Raw genomic sequence first — 20,457 nt, 5'->3', positions numbered from 1 at the left:
TCTCTTGTACACGTTCAGGGCCGGATTAAGAGCATCATGGTCTTGGTGCTGAGGATTTTGAAGGGCCTTAAGGGCCGTGCCTTGGCATGCACCCAGAGGAGGAAGGGTGCAGCCATACATGCCTAATTCAACATGGGATGCTGTCTCTGAAGCCCATAAACGCATCCATGCAGCGGCAACTGTCCCTCCTTGTCCGGCCTTCATGCTGTGTGGGGAGGTTCTGAGGGAGCTGCCTGGGGAAGCGAGCATAGAAGCCAGACTTCTGTGTTTACAAGTGACAGAAGAGCGGTAACAGTGAATATGGCCAACCTGGGGCCTATATAAAGGTAGGGGCCTGGAGCTGCAGCTCCAATAGCCCCTACGTTAATCTGGCCCTGTACACGTTACTCTAAAAACACTGAAAATACTCTACATTTACTTTCATTTCATAACGGATTTTGCATTTCATGAATATTGTAGAAGCTGCTCACAACTGTTTATATCCTTTTTTTTTTTTTTTCTTTTTTTTATCTAGAACTGTAATCATGTCTGATAAACCAGTGCTTTACTACTTCAATGGAAGAGGGAGAATGGAGTCTATCCGCTGGGCACTTGCTGCAGCTGGTGTCGAGGTTGGTGTAATCTCAAGTTATCAAACTTTCATCTCAAAACGAATGCTGTCAATCTGTAAAAAAGGTCACCAAGATTACTTCACTGATTGATTGACATAATAAATATTCTGTGTTTGCTGTAATCTAAAGGCCAGATGATGTATTCTAAAGTGTAAATCCTCTCCTGCCACATACTACAAGTATCTCACATTTAAGATCCCGATTTACTGACCGGAGAGCAGCACATTTCTTGAAAGGCAGGTATTGGTCTGTAAAGGCACTCACACATAGAACGTTTTCTGATAATGTGCCTTTTAAAAATCAATTGGTGTGTGAAGGGAAATGATCCCAATCGTAACACAAAAACGATTGGGATCATTTTTTTTTTTTTTTTTTAACACCGGGTTGCTTTAGGTATAGTTATCGCCTAATTCTTATACATTCAGATGGAATGAAATAAAATTATTTAACATTTTATTGATTTCTACAGAAGCAAAAAATTAAACAAAAAACGGGAACTTTTTCCTCTTTTGTTCATTAACCGACATACAGTAACTTTCTCAGTTCACCATTGGGTTTATAATGCAGGCGTTGGCCACATTAGGTACTAAATGAAAGCTCAGCCTAGGGGTCCCCACCGCTAAACCGCCTCACTTGCAGAAGAGCTTGGCCTAGTGCAAGGTTTCTCAACCAGGGTTCTATGGAACCCTAAGGTTCCTCCAGAAGTTGCCAGGGCTTCCTTGAGCAATTTCTGCTTCTCACTGTTCCACTGACACCTTTGATCTTTTTAGCTAACTGTAAGGGGGTAATTCTTCCAAATGACCACAAGTGTAAGGAGCATTCTTCCCAGTGACATCACACTGTTTTATGAATTGTAGATAGTCGTTTTTAGCAGGGGTTCCCAGAGACCCCAATAGGTGTTAAAAAGGTTGAGAGGCCGGCCTAATGGGAGTTAGGGCCCTATATTTCCTGCTTGAAGCTGGCCATACACTGACCCAAATTCTGCCAGTTCAGCAAGTTGGTGTGTTTTAGTTTACTTTTTTTTTCCCCAAATTTTTTTTTTTTATTCATCTCTACTTCGAGGCTGATCCTCGGTCAAGCTGCTGCACGTTGACATGCTGGATAATCTGGATCCCAAGTACATGCAGTTTCTTCCCCAGTGCAGGGTTGGCTACAACAGCCTGGCAAGGGCCACCTGTGGAGTTTTGGCTCCTAGGGACAAAAACGACTGACTGGCATGAGGCTGTCTTGTCAGTGGGGTAGATTTAATAAAACTTGAATACTCAATCTGGTGCAGCTGTGCATGGTAGCCAATCGGAATCTAACTTCAGCTTGTTTAATTAAGCTTTAAGAATAAAACCTAGTAGCTCATTGGTTTCTATGCAGAGCTGCATCAGATTTTGCGCTCTTCAGTTTTTTTTTTTTAGTAAATCAACCCCAGTATCCCTCAGGTAAGCAGTGCTCTGCCTGCAGCGGGTTGCATCTTGCTCCTCCTCCAAGCAGAGCAGTAGTATCCTGACCTAGTCAGCGGTGTGGTAAGCAGGGGGTCTCCTCCATTGTTTTCTACTCTGTGGTCAGTGTTTATTTGCATGCGTTTGAACAACATCTGACAGGGAACCAGGGGGAACATCGCCCCTTTTCTTTGGAACTGTGATGTTATTTTAGAGGAGTCTCTGGGGGGTTCTCTGTGCTTAAAGTACTTCTAAAGGCTGAAGGTTTTATACCTTTATAAATTCTATGCATGAAGGTAAGGAAACCTCTGTGTGCAGCAGCCCCCTCCAATCCAGCAATGTTCAGGATCACCTCGGTTGTATGGGGACTCTCCCTTCTCATTTGCTGTGACAGCAGTGGGAGCCAATAGGCTCCCACTGCTGTCAATTACAGCCAGTGAGCCAATAAGAAGCACTGGGCGGCTGCTTTTGTTTTATGGATGCATAGAGCAGCAGCTCAGGAGCGAGCATGCAGCAGTGCCCCCAGGGTAAATGGCTTTCCCTGGGGGCACTGCTTGAGGGGGAGGAGCCAGAGATACTAAAGATTAATTTTTCTTTTAAATCCGTTTTACTTACCTGCTCTGTGCAGTAGTTTAGCACAGAGCAACCCGATCTCTTTCCGGGTCCCCCAGGTGCTCTGGCTCTGCTAAACCACTGCACAGAGCAGGTAAGTAAAGCAGGTTTTATTAGAAAAATAAAATACTAAAGCTTAATTAAAGAAAAATTAAGCTTTAGTATCCCTTTTAAGATACTTACAAACAATTGTCCCATGCTACTCTGTCAGTGGCTCTTCAACTAGCAGCTGTAATAAATACCATAGGGCATTCAAAATGCTCCCATCACTTTAAAGCCCAAGTTTAGCCAAAACCGCTTAAAAAAAAAAAAAGCATGAGGGACTGTATTTAAAAGCAACCCATCTTTGAATGGAGAAGGCTGACATTTCATTTATCCACAAGTCCCTCATTCAATAGAGCGCTCTTCTTGTATGGAAGCTTTTGCACAGCTTCTGTGAATGGATTAGCTGGGCAGAGAGGACAGGCATGGTCAGCACTCTTAAGAGATCTATGACCTGTTACTCGGCTCGTATTTACCCCCAAAGCACCAGAAAATTACAGCTGTGTGTGGGGGGGGGGGGGGGAGACCAGGTTACCACAGGTGTTCCATGCATCCTCCTACAGGCTGTCCCATTTACTGTATGTCTTTTAGAATGCAGCAGCTACTACTAAATTGACATCCATGCAGAATGTCTGTGCTCGAGGTGCACCTACACCCACATGAATGTCAAATTGGGAGCAGTGACTATCTGCGTGAAACCGCTGCGTCCCAAATGGGACTTCTGCATTGGGATACACAAACCACCTGTGCATCCCTGTGCAGGTACATATGCTGTAATATGCCTGTATGAACAAGGACTAAAACTGAAACCAGCAGCACAAGGGGATATAATGCATTAATTGTAAGTACTGTCCCTTGGGCTGAATTTATTTATTTATTTTTTTTTATTTGACTTAACTTAGGCTTTAAATATCAACAGTGCATAACATAAATATATGCAATCCTTGAAAAAAAGTGACGTGAATAAATATAAGCAATCCATAAATGTATTGAATAAAAAACAGTGTCCTTTTAAAAATGTGGTGTATATAGTGATAACTGTTCACTCCTGAAAGTGTCAAAAGTGCTTCCTCCACCCAAGCTTGTGAGGCCCCCTAGAGGGCAAACAAACTCACCAAATGTATATGGCCCCTTATCAAATAGGAAGGTCAGACAGCATTCAGATCATTGCCTGTGGATGTGGGATGGTTGCGGAATGGCCCCTTTGACTTGAATAAGTCATGTTCAGCAGGTGGTACATCCACCCCGAGGGGGAGAATAATTTTTGCTGCAGAACATGTCTGCGGCATGTGTATACTCCTGTGTGGCTACCTTTGAAGCTTGATATGGGGGGGGGGGGGGGGGGCGCAGGGGACTCGCTGGCCTATTTTACCCCTCCCCAACTGCAAGTAGAGACTAAAGCCTTGTACACACGCAACGAATTTCCGCCGACTGGTCGTTCGTCTTTTGTCCAGAGTGGTGTCTGTTGCTTGGAATGTGCTCTAGACTGCACACGAATTTTGTCGTCCGACAGAATTCTTCTTCAGAAGTGATGTCATGTGTTGGATTGCTTTCTTTGTGTTCTTTCATCTGAGCATGCCCAGTCTTGCTCATAAGATTTTTCCCTGTCGAAATCTGTACTGACTGCACGAAAATCGGACGTGTTTTGACGGACAAAAATTTTATAGCCTGCACACCAGACTTTTTTTGGCCGAAAAGTCGGAGTCGGTTTTTGGAAGCATCATACTAACAAGCTGAAAATCAGCAGATCGGTCGTCGGACGAAAATTCCCGGCCGAATTTCGACTCGTGTATACGGGCCTTAAGCCTAACTAACTTCTTGGCAAGTGAGAGCTGTATACACCAGCTAGGCTAAACTTCCTGCAGTATAACCCAACTGACAAGCCTAAAGTAGAAGAAAAGGTTTGTATTTGAATCCCCTGCATTTAGTTAGATAATCCAAGTCTATCTGTGTGGGTAAAATGTTTTACATCTGTGTTTGTATTTTTTTTTTTTTTTTTCTTTATGTGGCATAGCTGTCACGTGATCTCAGTGAATCTCCATTTATTCTATAAGGGCAGCTAGTGGGAGTTTCTCCTTAGTCCTAGTGCCATCACTGTGCCTGATCCTCTGTAACTGGTGACCAGGGGCGTTGCTAGGTGAGAAAGACCAGGGGCTTCAGCCCGAACGTAAATTTGATGACCCCGCCCACATTTTAAAGCAAGTTCCGCCCAAGCTCCACCCAATGCCCCACCATAAAATGTTATAAAATGTGACCACACACATGTTAAATCTCTCAACTTTCTAATCTCCACTTTTACTGCAGGCAGCATTACAGGCCTCCTCTCTGACCTGACCATGACCATTTAGATGACTAAAATGAGTTTTAGTCGACTAAAATGTAAGATGTTTTAGTCGACTAAAATGTACTGGAGTTTTAGTCCACTAAATACGACTAAAACGAAAACACTTGCAGAAGACTAAAATGGGAATAAAACTAAAATGCCATTTTAGTCCTAAGACTAAATTGAAATTTGCTGCCAAAATTAATACTGATGCAAACGTACAGCCCGTCCTTCAACCATACTTTGTTCATTTATTCATTTGAGGAAATTGAAGGAAATGAGTTCTAGTCTTCCATTTTGCCTAAAAGAATCAAATGGTTGCACACCACCACGGAATCCAATGAAGAAAAGTTCCTTTATTCACATGTGGTACAAGTTACAGCAGGGTAGAACAGTAGACACGTTTCACACGACTGCTACGTGTTTGTCCACGATAGTAAACAAGCATGTAGCAGTCGTGTGAAACGCATCTACTGTCCTACCCTGCTGTAATTTGTACCACTTATGTGAATAAATAAACTTTTCTTCATTGGATTCCGTGGTGGTGTGCGACCATTTTATTCTTTTATGCTTCTGGTGGCAAGCCGAGGTTCAGCACCCACCTTGAATCATGGTTTTTGACTAGCCTGAGCGGTGTTATCTCTCCATTTTCCATTTTGCCTCACGATTGCTTGGGTATCAATAGACCTTTCAAAGCATACTCTAAGGTTTCATGTCTAATGTCACTGACTTGATCTTTTTCTTTACAGTTTGAAGAGAAGCTATTTGATACAAAGGAGGAATATGAGAAATTGCTTAAGAGTACGTATTACTTTTCCTCCTATTTATGTTTGCACAAACAATACGTGACTAAATTGGACTCTGAACTGTCATTGTTACTTGATAATATTGTAAATACTATAAAAAAAATTAAAGAGAATGTCCTTAAACGCATAGGGCCCTAAACGCAGGTACCACACGGTACAGCATTTCACCCCATCTAGGGGTATTTCAGTCCGCCATAGACTTTGACAGCCTACAAGCAGCAGGGCTGGATACTACACTAAGGTGCCAGGATTGCACCCACAGGGCCTAAACACCCCATAGGGCCCTAATGTGCTGGTAGTCTGCCACGTATGTCATCTTACTTTTGCTCAGCTAATTGACATTAATATCTTCTCCGAAAATTCCATACACATCTACTATTTAATAGCCTTGTAATCTATTTTTAATGTAATGTTTTCTCACTGTTTTTCTGTCTCATTATGTCCTCTGTGAGGAAGAGGGTGACTACATGGGATAACACGCAGCATTTCATTCTCCAACAATCTCCAGACATGCAAATAACACAACTAGACTTCTTATTGGCAAAACTTTTTGGCCACGGCCTTTATTAATTGGTTTTCAAATATACACTTTATTAAAACTTCAACTTCATATTTAATAATGACATGACTTATAACTTTTAACTTCCATACCAATTTTCAACTCTATTACAGCTCGAGCTGAATAACCACATCACCATATCCTTACACTGTCCCCCTTTTCTTACGAAAAGGTGACCCACCACATTAACAAGGCCGCGACAAGGGGAGGGGGGGGGGTGTGGTGAGCTCCGCAGCTTTTCGTATCCCGCGACGTCTGGCGCCAGTTTTAGTCAGCACCTTATATAGACCCCCAGGGGCTTCTAGAAGCTTCCAGTAGCCTCCAAAGACCCCTACCTATCAGGTACAAGCCCCCTCATGGTACCACGCCCTCACCTGCAGGGGGAGCCTTGAAACCCGCTAGCTGCGGTGATCCCATGAAGAAAAGGGGGTGCCTTGAAACCCGTTTCCCCCTTTCCCCAACATGGGATAACACGCAGCATTTCATTCTCCAACAATCTCCAGACATGCAAATAACACAACTAGACTTATTGGCAAAACTTTTTTGGCCACGGCCTTTATTGGTTTTCAAATATACACTTTATTAAAACTTCATATTTAATAACGACATGACTTAGAACTTTTAACTTCCATACGAATTTTCAACTCGGCTATTACAGCTCGAGCTGAATAACCACATCACCATATCCTTACACTGTCCCCAAACAGAGGATGTGCACCTAGCACCTCCTGTCTACCCCCAAACCACGGCCTTCTCAATGCATGTCTGGAGATTGTTATTGAATATATCTATCCCTATATCGGACAAATGAATCCCATCGCTCCTATATAACCCTTTAATGTTACCTTCTAATTCCAAATGGCGAAACGAAAAACCATAACCCAAGGACATGAACTTCTCCATTATTCTTTTGATTCTTTTACGAATCTTATCTCCATAACGGCCAAAACTTAAACATGACCTGGGAATGATTTCGGAGAAAACCACCACCGAGCTAGGGTATATAGCTTTAATCGTTCGGACATAGTGTTTCATTTGAAAGACCAGATCCAATGTTCTCTTATGCCCTATATCATTCCCACCCAGGTGCACTACCAGTACATTTGGGTGGGAATACATACATGCCATAGTTCCCAACTCAACCAGAAGATCCACCAACACCATACCCCTAATTCCATGCCAGCAAACGGTATATAAATCTGTATCCAAACCAAGAGATTCAGTATAACTTCTAGCAGCTGCTCTTCTTTGCACCCAAAAGATATATGAATGTCCGACTATCCACACTATCCGGTGAACACCTAGGTAATTCAGAAAATATTGTTAGGTCTGACATACAATTTAAATGCATTTGATTTCCATCTACCAATTTGCTTAATTTTTTCTGTATTTAAACCTAACCTTGCAGCCTCAGTGGCTGCTCCTATTCGGAATGAATGTGACAATATCACTACATCATTCAACTTACAATTAGGGTTGAGCGGACACCTAGATGTCCGTGTTCGACGGGTTCGGCCGAACTTTAAAAAAAAGTCCGGGTCCGTGTCCCGGACTTTTACCGAACTTTTCCCGGACACCGAACCCCATTGAAGTCAATGGGGACCCGAACTTTAAGGCACTAAAATGGCTTTAAAACACCAATGGAAAGGGCTAGAGTGCTGCAAATGGCAGCAAAACGTAGTTAAGAGCATGGCAAGTGCTCTGCAAACAAATGTGGATAGGGAAATAACTTAAAACAACAAAAAAAAACAGAAAAATAAAACAATGTTCTTCATCTCTGAAGGACAAGGCCCATAAGGAGTAGGAGGGAGGTTGAGGTGGTGGTGGATGTGGCGGTGTCATAGGCGTGCGCACAGGGTGTGCCTGGTGTACCTGGGCACACCCTAATCACCTAGGGCACATAGCATTATCGCTCTGTTTGCCAGTGAGGAGATGGGAAAGATCTCCCTCGCACCTGCTCTGCTCTATTTCTCTTTGCCAGCAGGGAGAGTAATGTATCGGGGCCATGTACATGTAGGCAAACACATGCATGTGTATTTCAACTTTGGGGTGCACACCCTAATGCAATAGGCTGCGCACACCTATGGGCGGTGTAGGTGGAAGCGGCGGTGGAGGAGGACCAGGGCCGGATTAAGAGCATCATGGTCTTGGTGCTGAGGATTTTGAAGGGCCTTAAGGGCCGTGCCTTGGCATGCACCCAGAGGAGGAAGGGTGCAGCCATGCATGCCTAATTCAACATGGGATGCTGTCTCTGAAGCCCATAAACACATCCATGCATCGGCAACTGTCCCTCCTATATAAAAGGTAGGGGCCTGCATGGAGCTGCAGCTCCAATAGCCCCTACATTAATCTGGCCCTGAGGAGGAGGACGAGGTAGCCAACACTGCTTCTTTTCACAAATTTTAAATGAGGGTACACCCCAAAAGAGTGAGAGAGCAAAAATGGAACAATGGCTGGGTAAGGTCGGTATCCATTGCTATTCTGCACAAGGTACGGAAAAGTCCCGTGGGATCCATGCCTGGTTCATTTTAATGAACGTGAGCTTGTCCACATTGTCTCTGGACAGGCGGCTGCGCTTGTCTGTTATAACACCCCCAGCCGTGCTAAATACCCGTTCAGATAATACACTGGCTGCAGGGCACGCCAGCACCTCCAAGGCGTAAAGGGCAAGCTCAGGCCATGTGCCCAATTTGGAGACCCAGAAGTTGAAGGGGGCAGACCCCTCATTCACTACATGTAGGCGTGTGCACACATACTGCTCCACCATGTTGGTAAAATGCTGCCTCCTGCTAAGACGTTCCATCTGAGCTGCTGGTGCTGCTGTTTGTTGTGGCGTGCTGACAAAGCTTTTCCACATTTCGGCCATGCTAACCCTGCCTTCTGAGGTGCTGGCGGTGCCCTGGTTGAGTTGGCGACCTCCTCCTCCTCTGCCTTGTGCTTCCACTGTGGCCCCGCTGTCAGATGGGAATGCCAGCAGCATCGCGTCTACCAGCGTGCACTTGTACTCGCGCATCTTGCGATCGCGCTCCAGTGAGTGAATTAAGGACGGTACGTTGTCCTTGTAACGGGGATCCAGCAGCGTGGCCACCCAGTAATCAGCACAAGTTAGAATGTGGGCAACTCGGCGGTCGTTGTGGAGACACTGCAGCATGTAATCGCTCATGTGTGCCAGGCTGCCCAGAGGCGACGAAAGGCTGTCCTCTGTGGGAGGTGTATCGTCCGTGTCCTCTGTATCCCCCCAGCCACGCACCAGTGATGGCCATGAGCTGGCCTGGGTGCCACCCTGCTGTGAACATGGTTCCATCTCCTCCTCCAGCTCCTCCTCCTCCTGCGTGCTGCAGCTGAAACTCCACTATGGCCTGCTGCTGCTCGCACAGTCTTTCCAGCATGTGCAAGGTGGAGTTCCACCTTGTGGGCACGTCACGTATGAGGCGGTGAGCGGGAAGGCCGAAGTTACGCTGCAGCGCTGCCAGGCGAGCAGCAGCAGGGTGAGAACGCCGAAAGTGCGCACAAACGGCCCGCACTTTCTGCAGCAGCTCTGACATATCGGGTTAGTTTTTAAGGAACCTCTGCACCACCAAATTCAGCACATGCGCCAGGCAAGGGATGTGCGTCAAACCGGCTAGGCCCAGAGCTGCTATGAGATTTCTCCCGTTATCGCACACCACCAGGCCGGGCTTGAGGCTCGCTGGCAGCAACCACTCATGTTTGCTGTTCCATGCTCCTCCACAACTCCTGCGCGGTGTGTGGTTTGTCCCCCAAACAGGCAAGTTGTAAAACTGCCTGCTGTCGTTTACCCCTGGCCGTGCTGAAGTTGGTGGTGAAGGTGTTACGCTGTCCGGATGAGGAAGCGGAGTAGGAGGAGTTAGGAACAGGAGGCAAACTGAAGCGCCCTGCAATCCTCGGTGGTGGAAGGACATGCGCCAAATTGCTATCCGCCTCAGGCCCATCCGCCACTGCATTTACCCAGTGTGCCGTTAGGGAGATATAACGCCCCTGACCGTGCTTACTGGTCCATGTATCGGTAGTTAGGTGGACCTTGGCACAGATGGCGTTGCTCAGTGCACACCTGATTTTTTTCCCCCACTTGGTTGTGTAGGGAAGGGATGGCTTGCCTGGAAAAGTAGTGGCAGCTGGGCACGACGTACTGTGGGACAGCCACCGACATAAGGTTTTTAAAACTGTGCGTCTCCACCAGACGGAATGACAGCATTTCAAAGGCCAATAATTTTGAAATGCTGGCATTCAGGGCCAGGGATCGCGGGTGGGTAGGGGGGTACTTCCTCTTCCTCTCAAGTGTTTGGGAGATGGAAATCTGAACGCTTCCACGGGACATTGTGGAGATGGTTGTTGGTGACCCAGGTGGTGGTGTTGCTGACAGATCGTCTGTTTGCGGGGTGGCAGGTGCCGGTATCACTACAGATGTGGCTGGAGCGGCCGAGACTGCAGCAGAAGAGGAAGCAGGATGAGCCAGAGACGTTTCTTGGTTTTGAAGGTGTGTACTCCACTGCAGCTCGTGCTTTGCACTTAGATGCCTGATCATGCAGGTTGTGCTCAGGTTGAGAAGGTTTATGCCTCGCTTCAAGCTCTGATTGCACAGGGTGCAAACCACTCGTGTCCTGTCATCAGCACATTTTCTAAAGAACTTCCACGCTAGAGAACTCCTTTGAGCTGACTTTGGTGCGCTCGTTCCCTTGCTGCGTTGGGCAGTAGCGGGCGTAGTGTCTAGGGCACGGCCGCTCCGCTTCTGCACCCTGCTCCCTCTTCTGCTGTGCTGGTGGCTCTGTGCGACCACCGCCTCTTCCTCCAAACTACTCAGGTCACCTGCATGACGTTCATTCCATGTGGGGTCGAGGACCTCATCGTCCTCCACATCATCTTCCACCCAGTCTTCACCCCTGCCCTCCTTGTCGGTCTCCACAATGCTGAACGCCGCAGCAGTTGGCACCTGCGTTTCGTCATCATCGGAGACGTGCTGCGATGATCCTTGCATGTACTCATCTTGAGAAATAAGTGGTTGGGCATCGCTGCACTCAATCTCTTCCACTTCTGGGGCAGGGCTAGGTGGATGGCCCTGGGAAACCCTGCTGACAGTCATCAAAAAGAAGAGACTGCTGTATGGCTTGGGGCTCAGACTGCTTGCCTGATTTGCAAGGGGGTGAGGTGAAAGACGGTTGGACATCGGCTGCAGGTGCCAACTGTGACCTTTCTGCAGTAGACTGGGTGGGAGACAATGTGAAGGAACTGGAGGCACTGTCAGCAGCAAACCAATCTACTATCGCCTCCACTTGTTCTGGCCTCATCACTTCTAGGGGCGTATGATGCCCTACCAAATACTGATGCAGGTTCTGTCGCCTACTCACACTTGAGGAAGGTGTTTCACTTGTGCGTGTAGCTGGCACAGATCGACCACGTCCTCTCCTTGCAACAGGAGCTCTAGCAGCAGCACCACCACGACCCAGGCCACGGCCCCTATTTGACGCTCTCCTCATATTTCTGAAATTTAAGATCTTGCCCTAGAAAGGTCTTTATTGAATAGCGGAACAAAAGAACAACCGTATCGCACGGGTGTATCTCACAGTCAAATATGCAAACTATGCCGCAATTTAATGTTTTTTACACCAAAAGGGTGTGTATTGAATAGCGGAATAGGATAAAAAACTGTGTATCTCACACGTACAAACACAGACTAGGCCCGATTAAATTTTTTCCTACCCTAAAGGGAGGATGAGGAAGAGGAGTATGGAACAGGCAGCACCCTCAAAGCTTCAGAAGTATGAGATGAACCCCAAAAACTTGGAAAGGTGGATCTCACACGTACCGACACAGACTATTCCGCAATTTAATTGAGCCCCAAAGGTTTTTATTGAATAGCGGAATAGGAAATATGATCAAAAAAAAGTGTATGTTTTTCACACGTACAGAAGCACACTAGGCCCCAATTACTATTGTTTGTACACCTAAAAGGATGGATGAGGAGGAGGAGGAGGAGGAGGAGGAGTATAGAACAGGCAGCACCCTCAAAGCTTCAGAAGTATGAGATAAACCCCAAAAACTTGGAAAGGTGGATCTCACACGTACCGACAGACTATTCCGCAATTTAATTGAGCCCCAAAGGTTTTTATTGAATAGCGGAATAGGAAATATGATCAAAAAAAGTGTGTTTTTCACACGTACAGAAGCACACTAGGCCCCAATTACTATTGTTTGTACACCTAAAAGGATGGATGAGGAGGAGGAGGAGGAGTATAGAACAGGCAGCACCCTCAAAGCTTCAGAAGTATGAGATGAACCCCAAAAACTTGGAAAGGTGGATCTCACACGTACTGACACAGACTATTCCGCAATTTAATTGAGCCCCAAAGGTTTTTATAGAATAGCGGAATAGGAAATATGATCAAAAAAAGTGTATGTTTTTCACACGTACAGAAGCACACTAGGCCCCAATTACTATTGTTTGTACACCTAAAAGGCTGGATGAGGAGGAGGAGGAGGAGTATAGAACAGACAGCACCCTCAAAGCTTCAGAAGTATGAGATTGTGTTCACTGTACCCCACAAGGATTGTCTTCACGGCACCCCACAAGGATTGTCTTCACGGCACCCCACAAGGATTGTCTTCACGGCACCCCACAAGGATTGTCTTCACGGCACCCCACAAGGATTGTCTTCACTGCACCCCACAAGGATTGTCTTCACTGCACCCCAAAAAGATTGTGTTCACTGCAGCCCACACACAGAAAAATGGATGTGGATCACTGACACCTGCCTATCTCCTATCCCACACCACACAGCAATATCGATTGTAGTTTGTAGAACACAGTTTCCCTAAAATTCAGCAGACTCTGTCCCTAACAGGATTGAGAAGAGATCGTAGATCAGGAGAACTAAGTGCAGACCCCACCCCACACAGCAATATCGATTGTAGTTTGTAGAACACTCTGACCCTAAAATTCAGCAGCAGCCTCTCCCTAACAGGATTGAGAAGAGATCGTAGATCAGGATTGAGTGCAGACCCCACCCCCCACACAGCAATATCGATTGTAGTTTGCAGAAGACACTGACCCTATAATTCAGCAGACTCTATCCCTAAAATGCCTACAACTCGCCCTGCCTAAACACTCCGACCTGTCCCTCAATTCTATCCGGACACAAATGGTTTTTTCCTGCCTATCTTTCCCTAATCAGCAGCCAGCACGTTGATGTGTGCTCTGTCCCTGATCTAAGCAGCATAATGACGCCGCTGCGGCTGCCTCGAACTTATAAAGACTTGGTCACATGCTTCAGACGGCCAATCACAGCTACTGAGACATTTGCAGGCATGGCTGGGATGGCTTAAGGCACACCAGTTAAACGATTGTTGATTGGCTGTTGAAAGCCCGCCATGAAAAGAGCGCCAAAGCATGCAAAACCCGGAAATAAAACGACCGAACACGGATTTTTACCCGAATATACAGTAAAGTGTTCGGGTAACAAAAATCCAATTATTCGGTACGGACACGAATAATACAGTCCGTGTTCGCTCAACACTACTTACAATAGCTTACCACTTTTTTCAAAACTAACGAATTGGAATCTTGTCATGGGCGAACCATCCTGATGAAGAAATATAAAAAACCTTCCTGTTTTGGTCTAAAAAACCTTCCTGTTTTTTGGTCTAATCAATAAACAATTATTTAGCAAACTCACCGGGCATACCAACATTTTAGAACACCTTGCCAAAGTAATCCAACAACCCTTACCCTTCTGATCAGTTTTAGACCGCTGCAAGAATAACTTAATACCCTCTGAAGCAGCCAAAACATTGCCCATCCTTAAACCGTCCCTACCGTTACTATTCATTGGAACTAATTCTGATATCCTCAGAGCCGCGAAAAAACAAATTGAAAAAGCTGCCCTGAACATATCAGCCTCAAAAGGTGAATAACCAATTTTATCTAAACCTACGCATAACTCGCTTAAGATCTGAACTGTAATAGGCTTTCTTTTATCTAATGCTAAATTATTCCTTTTATATCCTTTCATCGCTTGTCTTATAGAGACGAACTTTAATAAGGATGGACAGGAATGCAGCTGCAGAAAAAAGGATACCCCTGATAAAATCTTATTAATATGGGACCAGGAGTACCCTTTTTCCATTAAATTATTCAAAAATAATGCTAGACTTTCAGACACTTCAAAATTTCCTAAGTTAAGCGAATTGAAAAAAGACGTCCAACCACACTGCCCTGTAACCTGACCAGGTCGAAGGAGCCAGCGACTTTATAATGTTATCCGCGATCACACTATATCCCATAGTTGCAGGGGGCAAGTAGATCCTTCCGCGTCTGCCTCTGGAAAAAGCTGGAAGAAATGATTCATGTGAAATCTTGATAAAGCATCAGCTAATACATTACTTTTTCCTCTCACATATTGAGCTTTTACCCACAAATTAAGGCACAAACCTTTATAAACTAAATACCTCAACAGACGAATCACCGGCTTGGACCTAGATGTTAGACAATTTAACGCATACACCACTCCTTGGTTGTCAGTAGAGCATAAAATCCTCTTATTTCTACAATAAAGACCCCATATCTCTATAGCAACAATTATGGGAAATGGCTCCAATAACACTATATTCTTAACTAAACCATTCTTACACCAAGCTAATGGCCATCTTGCTGCGCACCAATGTGTTCTCCATATTGTACCAAAACCAACAGATCCAGCAGCATCTGAATATAATTTAAAGTCTTGATCGATGATAAATTCTTCCTGTCATGCCGATCTCCCATTGAATTCTTCCAAAAATGTATGCCAAACTAACAGGTCCTCTTTTATTTCTGCTGTAACCCTAATATGTGCATATGGGTTTGTTAGGCCTGCAATTGCTAGGTACATCCTACGTGAGAAAATACGCCCCATTGGAAGTACCCTCGTTGCAAATGCCAACAAACCCAACAGCTGCTGCATATTCATATTTTTTACAGTAACCTTAAGCCGCATTACCCTCACAATTGTACTACAGATATTTTCAATTTTTTCCTGAGGTAATCTATATTCCATATTCCCCGAATCTATTGTTCTCCCTAAGAACTCAATACATGTAGTAGGAAACGCGGTCTTATCTGCCAATGGGATGCCAAATTTCCTGCACACTTCAAAGAATTTTTCAAGCAATGTTGCACACTTTGTGTTTAAAAAAAAAAAAAAAAAAAAAAAGGTGCTTTATTGAAAAAAGAATCAATACACGTCATATAAACAACAATATAGGGTCGTAAACGTATAAAGTGCGATACATGGTATATTCAAAAAGAACAGAATACAGAATCTAGGATGTGCCAAAGGTGTGGTAAAACCAAAAGCAAACAGTCAGCAACATGCTGGGCTTTGGCAATCAACCATTTAAGGGAAAAGAAGGAATATTCCATAATGTGGTAATTTCCACGTTACGACAGGAATTCTCATCAAATAAGTATTGCTAGTACATCAATTGGTGTCTAGAAAAAAATAGTTCAAGTGATAAATATATCATAACTACATAGCCTTCACCTACCCAACGGAGAAAAGAGGAAAGTCCGTCAGGGAGGAGAAGAAAAGAGAGAAGGGAAAAGAGGGGGAGAAAGAAGGAAGACGTACACAAGGGGGAAGGGGAAAAAAGGGGAGGGGGTGAGGAGGGAGAGAATGGGGGGGCAAGGGGGCGAGATGTATAGGTTCTGAGTGTAATCTCATCAGGCAGAGAGTCCAGGTTTGGTGAGGGCAATCATGTTACCTAGGGAAATCCAAGAAATGAGTGTTCTAAGGAGGAATTAAGTTTGGCTGTTAGACTTTAGAGAGGTGTATTCTTGAGACACTGTGAAGTGAGACCAATTAGTCCACATTTTTTGGAAGGGTTCATTTCTCTCAAATTTCATGGCCACTACCCTTTCCATTTAAAATGGGTGATCCATTTTGATGACCCAGTCTCTGATATTTGGAGGGGTAGCACAGTTCCACTGTAGGGGAATCAGACTTTTAGCCTTATTTGGCATGTCTTGCCAAGGAAGACTTGTATTTCTTGTAAGAAAAAGCATTTATGTGGAGTAAGAAGGTAGGGGCATCATGGTCTAGAACTAGTCCCATTATGTGCTTAATCCAGTGTGATATAGAATCCCAGAAAGGCTTAATTTTAGGACAGGTCCACCATATATGCAGGAATCTACCAGTCTCGGTGCCGCAATGACAGCATTTGTCTGAAGTCGTGGGATACCATTTTTTAAGAGTTAATGGTGTTCTGTACCATTGAGTTCTAACCTTAAATGCATTCTCTTGTAATTGGGTGCTTATCGAGCATTTGTACGAGAATATACATGATTTCCTCCATTGAGAATCCGTGATTCTTTTGCCAAGGTCAATCTCCCATCTGGATTTGAAAGGGTCTGGTCAGCTCTTGTGAGAAGCGATAAGCCATTTATAGGCCATGGAGGTTACTCTCCTTAGAGGGATTTGGAGTGAGCAACACCTTTCAAATTCCGTGAGGTTCCTGAATAGGAGAGACTTGTTTTTACTATTTTGGAGAAAATCATGCAATTGCACGTAATTCCAGAAGGACAAGGGATGCTTAGAGCATTTATGTCTTAGTGATTCGAAACTTAAGATTTTACCGTTGTGGAAACAATCAGCTGCGGTTAAGGGTGTAGGTTTCCCTCTAGTTGGTCTAATAAGTGAGTTATTATGCAGCCCTGGGGGGAAATCAGGATTGTTATGTATAGAGGTAAGTGGACCTGGACACGATGAGAGGTTGTATTTTAGCATACCTTTACGAAAAATGGTGAGAGTTGTGTTTATCAATGGGTGTGTTTTAATTTCAGTAGGATGTGACAAATGGTTTGACCATAGGAGGTGATGTGTATGAAAATTTGTCCATTGTTTTTCAATATTGACCCAGTCTTTGGTTTTGTCATGGCAATACCAGTCAATAATCCTAGTAAGATGCGTGGCCATATAATATTTATAAAAATTAGGGATTCCCATGCCTCCATCTTCCCTGTTGCGCTGTAGATAACTGAAATGTATTCTTGGGTGCTTATTTGCCCAGATAAATCTTCTTTGGATGGTAGAAAGTCTCCTAAAGAAGGAATTGGGTAGATGGCATGAAAAGGATAAAGCAATCTGGGCAAAACCGCCATCTTAATTATTGCTGCCCTCCCGAACCATGAGAACCTTCCTTTGTCCCATCTCTTCAGATCCTCCGTTAGGCTCTTCAATAAAGGAGTAAAGTTAGCTTCAAACAGAGTTAATGTGTTTGGGGTTAGTTTAATCCCTAGATATTTCAGGGAATGTTGTTCCCATTTATAGGGGCAATTGGCTTTGGTGAGATTAATCATATGGGGGGGGGGGGGGAGAGTATGGTTCATAGCTTCTGATTTGGAGTTGTTTACCTTGAAGATGGATAAGTATCGGTATTGGTTAAATTGTAGGTTGAGATTGGGGATGGATATGTGCGGTTGTGCAATGAAGAAGAGAAGATCATCTGCATATGCAGCTACCTTATATTCTCTCTGCAGAACCTTGATGCCCTGGATAGAGCTGTCTTGATTAATTGATCGCATGAGAGGTTCTAAAGAGAGAATAAAAAGGAGGGGGGGAGAGTGGGCATCCCTGTCTAGTGCCATTCCGTAAGTCGAGTGGGTCCAAGAAAACTCCATTTACTTTTACCTTGGCTTTAGGTGATGAGTATAGCGCCTTAATCCAGGACATTACATTAGGGCCAAAGCCTATGTGCTCGCATGTTGCGAAGAGAAAGTCCTACGCAACTCGATCAAAGCCTTCTCCGCGTCCGTGGACAGGAGAAGGTCCTCGAATCCAACTTTGCGAGCCCCGTGAATCAAATTGACAGCTTTAATAACATTGTCCCTAGCTTCTCTGCCAGGCATGAAGCCTACCTGGTCGGGACCAATTATTTTCTCAAAAAAGGGTCTAATTCTGTCAGCTAGTATTTTGGCTAGCAGTTTAAGGTCTGTATTAAGTAGCAAAATTTGCCTATAGTTAGAACATAGGGTATTATCCTTATCTGGTTTGGGGATCACTGTTATGTGAGCTAACAGGAATTCATTTGATGGTGGATGTTTCTTCTTAATTACATTAAGAGCTTTGGTGAGATGGGGAGCAAGGGTATCAATGTAAATCTTGTAATATTGCGATGTGAAACCGTCTGGGCCCGGGCTCTTCCCAGGTTTCAACGATTTTACTGCCAGTCTTACCTCGTCACTGGAGATCTCACTTTCAAGGGTACTAAAAGTCTCTGGATCTAGAGTTGGTAGACCACTCCTTGTTAGGTAGTCTTTTATCAATTGTGCTCTGTGATGTGACGTCTGCAGGTTTAGTCTGGGGGTGGAATGTTGTAGAGTTTGGCATAAAAGTCTCTAAAGGTGTTCGCAATTTCCCTAGAGTCTTGTATAAGGCGTCCTTGTGTGTTTTTAATCCCATAGATATTGTTTGCATATTGTGTGTCTTTTTAAAGCTCTGGCTAAAATTTTCCCAGATTTGTCCCCTTGCTCATAGTAGAGGGATTTTTTAAAGAAGAGTATACGTTTAGCATTTGTCTAAAAGATCATGTAGTTCTCTCCTCGATTGATTGAAGTAGCACTTCTTCAACCTGTTGGGCTTGGGATTGTTTGTTTTGTCTCCAATTCTTTTATCTTGGTAATTAATTTTGTTCGCATCTCCTTTTTTCTTTCTTCCTCTGCGCACCTACACGAATCAGTTCCCCTCTGCTCACCGTTTTGTGGGCTTCCCATAGTGTCATGGCTGAAATTTCCTCTGAGTTCTCAGCAAAATAGTTTTTAAGTACCGAGCGAATATGTTCTTGAGTGGGAATGTCTATTAATAGAGACGGATTTAATCGCCAGGAACGATCGAATTTGCGCGCAGAGGAAAATTGCATATGGAGGGAGATCGGGGCATGATCTGTGATGGAAATCACGCCCATCACATCTGCTAGGTCTCGTTGGGTAATGAAGGAATCTATCCTCGTGTACCTCCTGTGGGGGGCAGAGTAAAATGTGAAGTCTTTAGTGGAAGGGTGATGTGTTCTCCATACATCAATCAAGGTGAGTGATTGTAACATAAGTTTGATTTTTTTTTTTTTAAGGGCTGCATACATAGCAAATGCTGGATTTGCCTGAGAAGGTGTCGCACAAGGGATTTAGGGGGACATTAAAATCCCCTCCCAGTATAACACAGCCCCGCGCAAACCCTTTTAGGTCAGAGATCATTTGGGCACAGAATGTAAGGTGGGCCTTGTTGGGGAAATACACGTTCGCTAACGTGATAGGTTTGTCCCCAATTTTTCCGGAGATGAATATGCATCTCCCTCCGGGATCTGCCAATTGTTTTTCGTATACAAACGGAGTGTCTCTATGTAATATCGCCACTCCCTTTGTTTTAGCAAGTTCACTCGAGGCGTAATAGGCCGTCAGAAAGTACTTGTTCGTAATCGGAGGATGATTTGACTTTTTAAAGTAGTGTTCCTTCAGGAAACCCATCTGTGGTTTACGTTTTTTAAGCTCATATAAGAGCTTTCTTCTTTTCTCAGGAATGTTTAAACCGTTAACATTGTGGGAGATCAAAAACGGACTCTTGCCCAGATGCAAATACACCATGATGAATGGTCAGTGGCTTCTCTTCTGCGTAGTCCAAAGTTCAAGGAGACCAGTTGCTGAGGGGCTATATAGATGCAAAAAAACAAATAAAAAAAAAGGTTCTGATTTTATACAAGGTGGTAAAGGGGCAGGTAAGGGAGGGAATAGGGAAACGCACACAAGGGTAGAAGAGAAAGGAGGAGGAAAAGACTCAAGGTGGTGCGATACCAGCCGGCGCCTGTAAAAAGTGGGATCCGATCTATATCGCTATGGTAGGACACAATATTACCAGTAAATCCGTATCATAATTATTAAATATCCTTGTGGGGTCGTGAAAGGCGGACCAGAAGGTTAACTTCTAAACTGAATTAACAAAGAGTAAACCTATATAACGAGCTAGGAGAGAACCCGCATCTTCTGTAATTTGCCATAAGGAAAATACATGTGGTTGTCTGAAAAGTAAAGAGTTGT

General features: G+C 44.5%; 1 protein-coding gene across 1 annotated transcript in view; it reads left to right on the top strand.

The window, feature by feature from the left end:
* Window positions 1-20,457, top strand: part of LOC309550518 (uncharacterized protein) — a 257,449-nt gene that overhangs the window by 146,147 nt on the left and 90,845 nt on the right. The window contains exon 3 of the mRNA XM_082250880.1: window positions 5,768-5,819. Coding sequence (XP_082107006.1) covers window positions 5,768-5,819 — 52 coding nt within the window. The remainder of the gene's footprint in view (window positions 1-5,767; window positions 5,820-20,457) is intronic.

Source organism: Pelophylax lessonae (assembly GCF_965119305.1).
Source record: "Pelophylax lessonae genome assembly, chromosome: 3".
Classification (NCBI taxonomy): domain Eukaryota; kingdom Metazoa; phylum Chordata; class Amphibia; order Anura; family Ranidae; genus Pelophylax; species Pelophylax lessonae.
The sequence above is the reverse complement of the archived record's forward strand: the minus strand, read 5'-3'. Positions and strand labels throughout refer to the sequence as shown.